The 6,569-nt window shown below is 41.6% G+C and overlaps 1 protein-coding gene across 8 annotated transcripts in view; it reads left to right on the plus strand.

Annotated features, from left to right (window-relative positions):
- Window positions 1-6,569, plus strand: part of Nsd1 (nuclear receptor binding SET domain protein 1) — a 106,833-nt gene that overhangs the window by 79,307 nt on the left and 20,957 nt on the right. For all 8 annotated transcript variants that reach the window (XM_029468505.1, XM_021180996.2, XM_029468506.1 and 5 more), the window contains 3 exons: window positions 359-538; window positions 2,586-2,742; window positions 4,999-5,204. In XM_029468505.1, coding sequence (XP_029324365.1) covers window positions 359-538; window positions 2,586-2,742; window positions 4,999-5,204 — 543 coding nt within the window. The remainder of the gene's footprint in view (window positions 1-358; window positions 539-2,585; window positions 2,743-4,998; window positions 5,205-6,569) is intronic.

The raw sequence follows: 6,569 nt of genomic DNA on the forward strand, positions 1-6,569 counted from the left end.
TCTCTCTCTCTCTCTCTCTCTCTCTCTCTCTCTCTCTCTCGTTTTTCGAGGCAGGGTTTTTCTCTGTGTAGTCCTGGCTGTCCTGGAACTCACTCTGTAGACCAGGCTGGCCTCGAACTCAGAAATCCACCTGCCTCTGCGTTCCAAGTGCTGGGATTAAAGGCGTGCGCCACCACCGTCTGACTCCCCTCTTACTCTTAATAGTGGTTACATGTTTAAGAGCCATATTTTTAAGTGGTCCTTTTATTTGCTGACAATTTCTCCTTGCTGGCAAATAGACTTGCATAATGCACTTTGTTTTCATATGTAATTTTTTACATTTGCTCTTCCCCCATTTCCCTGCTTTCCATAAATGTAGGTCGTCTGATGCGCTGTGTCCGCTGTCCTGTGGCATACCATGCTAATGACTTTTGTCTTGCTGCTGGTTCAAAAATCCTTGCATCTAATAGTATCATCTGCCCTAATCACTTCACCCCGAGGCGGGGCTGCCGAAATCATGAGCATGTTAATGTCAGCTGGTGTTTTGTGTGTTCAGAAGGTAAGATATGACTTCTGATTTGAGTGGTTTCAAAGGGATTGTGCGGTGTTTATATCTGATGTGACTATATGCACACCTTAGAGTAGCTGGTTCTCCTTCTACCATGTGGGTCCTGAATATCAAGCTCAGGCCATCAGACTTCCCTCATTTCGCTGACCCTCAAATAAGGTCTCTCAGTCAACCTGTTTTGGCTAGCCTGCTGCACTATTAAATCCTGGGGTCTGCTTGTCTCAGCTAGCCAGTGCTAGGATTACAGGCTGGCCTTTTTCTTGGGTACTAGAGATCCTGACTTTAGTTATCAGGCTTATGTAGGAAGCCCATTACAACCAACTGATTTACTTCTCCAGTTTCTCGAGTATCCTTGGTGATTTATAATATATGGGGCTGGGAATATAAGTCATTGTTATAGTGCTCGCCTGGCATGCCCGGATTTGATTTCATGTGAATTGGTGTCACGGTATACACATACTCATGTCCATATATCATATGAATGCAGTACCAGAAGAAACCAGAAGGTGTCAGATCCCTTGGAACTATAGTTAAAGAAGGTTGGTAGTAAATGTGGTTGCTAGGGAACAAAACCCTGGTCCTTTGCAAGAGCTTTGAACCACTGAGCCTTCTTTCTGAAGAAAACTTTTCTTATTTTATATATGTATATTGTATGACAGGGTCTGTGTATAGGTTTGGCTATCCTGGAACTCACTTTGTAGACCAGACTAACCTTGAACTCACAGAAATCCACATGCTTCAGCCTCCAGAGTGTCTCTATTAAAGTCTTGCATCACCATGCCCAGACTGAACAAAGTTTCTAGAACAAAATAGAAAAACAAAAGCATGGCCTATGAGAGAAGTTCTGTACTACATAAAAGTTAAAACCAAGTCCAAAGATCACCTAAAGTGTTCTCAGTGTGCTAAGTCTATAACCATGCTTTATTTAAACAGTTTTAATAAGTCTGTGATGGCAAATGGAGACTATTGTAAGTTATGAACAAAGAACGCAGATATCATTCAATAGCGGTGCCAGATACCATGCTTAGAAGTGCTTCCTCTGATGTGACGCCCCTGTGGCAACAAAGCAAAATAGTTAAGATAACTATTGGTGAAACTGTGAAGTTCTGAAAAGTTAGGGTTGGGGGGACAACAAACTATTTGTGTAATTGGTATGGGTGGTTTGTTACCTTAGTTCTCAGGAGTGTGACTGTTATTTATAAAATGTTGCTGGTAAGGAAATTAGATCTCAACAAGCAAAGTGAAGTCTTGAAGTAATATGGTATAGGAGCTTAAAGCTCCCTCCTGTCACCAACTGAAACTTGTACTTTAAAGTTGCAACCACATATCCATGATAACCTGAGTTCAGATTCTCTTGCTCATGTAAAAAGCAAAGCACATTCCTATAGTATAACATTGTCAGGTCAGAGACAGGCAGATACTTGAGTTCATGGCTAGGAAGCCAGCCTAGCAGAATTGATGCGCTCCCGGTTCAATGAGAGACCCTGTCACAAAAAAATAAGGTCAAGAGTGATGAAGGAAAACATCCAGCACCAACCTCTAACCTCCATATGCATGTAAACCACAGCGTGTACATTACATACACAAAACTTCATTTTGCTTTTTTTATACTCTGGCCATAAACAGTTGTAGAACGAAAGGAAAATGTTATACCTGTGCATTTTCTTTCTTTTTCTTTTTCTTTTCTTTTTGGTTTTTTGAGACAGGGTTTCTCTGTATAGCCCTGGCTGTCCTGGAACTCACTGTAGACCTGGCTGGCCTCGAACTCAGAAATCCACCTTCCTCTGCCTCCCAAGTGCTGGGACTAAAGTTGTTTGCCACCACTGCCTGATACCTGTGCATTTTCATCTCATCACTCTATCTGAAAACCTGATTGAACTGGGAGATCAGGGATGTTAGAGCAGGTCAGGTCTCTTGTTGCACAAAAGTCCTTCTGCACGTATTACTATGTAAACCTTTACTAGGGTTGGCTAGAAGCTGAGCAAAGCCATTACTCCTGGGACTTGTGGTCTCAATGCCAGGTGTTTTATTCCTATAGGAGGCAGCCTTCTGTGCTGTGATTCTTGCCCTGCTGCTTTTCATCGAGAATGCCTAAATATTGATATCCCTGAAGGAAATTGGTACTGCAATGACTGTAAGGCAGGCAAAAAGCCACACTACAGGGAGATTGTCTGGGTAAAAGTTGGTCGCTACAGGTGAGTAAGCATGACACAGGGTAACACACTTTCTTTCATCATCTTCTAATTCTTGTGTTCTCATAGATAATTACCTTTTAAAATGCTCTTCATGTTTCGGCATAGTAATCCCCACCCCAACCAAATTTTTCTCTATAACAAAAAATTAGATGACTTTTAGCTCTAGGAATAATATGTATGATGTAGCGAATTCTTTACTGATGTCAAGTAAGTCCATGATATCATAAACAAGACACATTGTTAACATTTCAAAGTACTTACTTGCACTCTCCACCAAATATTTGTCCATAGTTTCTACTCAGTTGTTCCTTCTGCTTTTGTTTTATATACAATACTGGAACAACAATATGAACTAACGAGTACCCCCAGAGCTTGTGTCTCTAGCTGCATATTGTAGCAGGAGATGGACTAGTCAGCCATCATTGGGAAGAGAGGCCCCTAGGTCTTGCAAACTTTATATGCCCCAGTACAGGGGAACGCCAGGGCCAAGAAGTGGAAGTGGGTGGGTAGGGGATCAGGGCAGGGGGAGGGTATAGGGAACTTTCGGGATAGCATTTGAAATGTAAATAATGAAAATATCTAATAAAATTTTAAAATAGAAAAGAAAAAAGAAATACACAATACAAAATGTAGTTTTCTTTGTTTGATTCTAAACAAGATTTTATTATGTAGCCATGGCTGGCCTCAGACTTACAGATCTGCATGCCCGATACCAGGCATTACCCAGCCACCATGAATAAGTTCACCCTGTAACAAGGACACACGGTGGTTATATAGTTTACAACTTTCTAGAAGAGAAGCTGTGTCTGGTTGTGCACCCTGTATTCCCAGCACCTGGGAGCCTAAGGCAAGAGGGTCACAAGTTAATGGCCAGTTCTGGCTTTAGAGCAAGACCCTAGATTAAAACAAGCAAAACATGTTGTCTAAAGAAAAGTTTGAAGTTAGTGTCACACATAAATGATAGATGTTTATGGATAGAAATATTAATTAGCTTGGTTGGATAATTACTGGGAGTTCTTCTTTAGTTTTTGTTTTTGCTTTTGAGTAAGGGCCTTAATTATGTAACCCTGGCTGTCATCAAACTTGATGTATAAACCAGGCAGGCCTGAAACTGACAGATCCACTTGCCTCTGCCTCCTGGGTTTAAGAGTATGCGTGACCAAGCCCAGGTGGAAGATTTTCCTTTCAAGTCCCAAATTGTCTATGTCTAATACACTACCGTTAATGCCTGTGATATTGAGCATTCTTGTTTCCCCCACATTTTCATTTCTCTTGTTTTAATTAGGTTTTTTTGGGGGGGTTGTTTTGTTTTGTTTGTTTTTTGTTTCTTCGGTTTTTTTTTTTTTTTCGAGACAGGGTTTCTCTGTGTAGCCCTGGCTGTCCTGGAACTCACTCTGTAGACCAGGCTTGCCTTGAACTCAGAAATCCACCTGCCTCTGCCTCCCAAGTGCTGGGATTAAAGGAGTGCGCCACCACGCCTGGCTCTCAATTAGTTTTTATAAATTTAATTGTGTGTGTGGATATGTGCATGTGAGTACAAAAGCCCTTTGAGAGCAGAAATATGGAATCTTGTGGAGCTGACTAGCCATGGTTGTGGTGGAGCCCCATGCTATGGTTTTAGGAATGGAACAAAGTCCTGTAGAGCAATAGCTCATGCTCTTAGCACTGCGCTATCTCCAGTCACCACTGTCAGATGTTCATCTCATAAATATTTGTGTTCCATAATTATTTCCTTAAGGTAAAATAGTAATTCTAAGACATTACTTATATATTTGTGAGTGGATCTGTTATTTCAGGCTTCTGGAACATTCTCCTTTGTATTGTTGGTTTGTAACATTGCACATGGGTTGGAAGCTGAGGATAGTGGCTGAATGAACAAAGTTGTAGCTGGGCAAGTATTAGGACTGTTGTTCTCGACTTAGCACCCTCATAGATAGGAAGCACGTGTCTAGACCACCTGTGGACTTTGAGCTTGGGAAGCAGAGGTAAGGATCACCAGGGCAAATTGGCTAGCTAGACTGGAGAAACTGGTGAGCTCTAGGCTTAGCTTAAGAACCTGAGTCAGTAAATAGGGTGGGCAGTGACTCAGAAAAACCCTGTGTTCACTTTGGACCTGTGCATACAAGTGCGCACTATACACATACATACATACATACATACCTTCTCCACTCCTCCAACCCCACAACCCATGTTAAGTAGGTTATTTTCCTAGTGCAGCCTTGTAAAGGTTGCTTCTCTTATTTTTACCTTTTCCAGGTGGTGGCCAGCTGAGATCTGCCATCCTCGAGCTGTTCCCTCTAACATTGATAAAATGAGGCATGATGTGGGAGAATTCCCTGTTCTCTTCTTTGGGTCCAATGACTATCTGTGGACTCATCAGGCTCGAGTCTTCCCTTACATGGAAGGGGATGTAAGCAGCAAGGACAAGATGGGAAAAGGAGTTGATGGAACATATAAAAAAGGTAACTTTACCCTCACTATTCCTCAGGCAGATAGAGACTTCTATAGCTTGAGTGTCTGCGCTGTGTCGAGTTTTACAATGGCCCAGGATGTCTACAGTGTTGTGGTGCTTACTTGTAATCCCAGCACTCAAGGCTAAGACAAAAGAATTGCCGGCTCAAGGCTACCCTGATTAAATAGTGAGTTCCATGGTGATTTTTGCTATACAGTGAGACTCTGCTGTCTCAAAGGAAAAAGAAGCCAGGTGTCAGATATAGTTTAATGGTACAGGGCTTGACTGGTAGCTGTAAGGTCATGAATTGATGCCCAATTTGTGTATCTATGCTGATACATACTTGTACTTCCAGTTGTTAGGAGTATGAAGAAGAAGGATCACAATTTTGAGACCAGATTCTGCTATTGTGTAGCAAGACCCTACCTCCTAAAATTAATTAATGTCAGGTGTGGTTGCATTCCACTTTAATCCCAGCACTCTGGAGGCAGAAGAGGTCTCTGAGTTCAAGGCTAGCGTGGTGTACCTATTGAGTCTTTAGAAAGACCTTGTCTTAAAAAAAAGTTAAGTAAATAAAATAGAGTTCTTGTAGTGCTGTGTCATCAGGGTTCTGACCTGGCAATGACATATTTCCGAGCACCCTTGCTTTTGTGGAGAAGTTAGTCCATAATCCTACCATCTCAATGTTAACTCTTAACACTACCATGAAGAGGGTTTCCTTTGAGCTTTGCCATTTTGCTGACTCAGCATCTTGTCTCATCAAGTTATTGAGCTTGTAACTCAGTTCAGTTTCGTGTGCAAGGACTCAAAGGTCCTTTAAGTGTTTTGTTTTTTAGATTTTTGCAGATTTTTTAAAACAAAAGGTGTAAAAGCAATTAAACTTGCAGGGAAATATAAACTGGTGTAACATTGCAGACAACAGGGTCTGCTGATGCTATGATGTGTCCCCTGGTATTAGCTTCACCTTTTAGCAGTCAGGGACCACAGCTTTGAGCCTCTCTCTAAAGATATAGCGGGAAAGAGGCTCTTTGAATAACTTACTGGACAAAGTAAATCTGAGAGGTACTTGGTGTTTCCTCAGTAAAAATTACCTTCTTCCTACCGTTGTCCTTTCAAAACAGTGTATTTCTTGTTAAATGGATATTGAAGCCTTAGAATTTGTTTACAAGATTAGGAGAAAATTATATTAAAGAACTACTGCTCTGGGGCTGGTGAGATGGCTCAGTGGGTAAGAGCACCCGACTGCTCTTCCAAAGGTCCAAAGTTCAAATCCCAGCAACCACATGGTGGCTCACAACCACCCGTAATGAGATCTGATGCCCTCTTCTGGAATGTCTGAAGACAGCTACAGTGTACTTACATATAATAAATAAAT

This window comes from Mus caroli, chromosome 13 (genome assembly GCF_900094665.2).
Source record: "Mus caroli chromosome 13, CAROLI_EIJ_v1.1, whole genome shotgun sequence".
Classification (NCBI taxonomy): domain Eukaryota; kingdom Metazoa; phylum Chordata; class Mammalia; order Rodentia; family Muridae; genus Mus; species Mus caroli.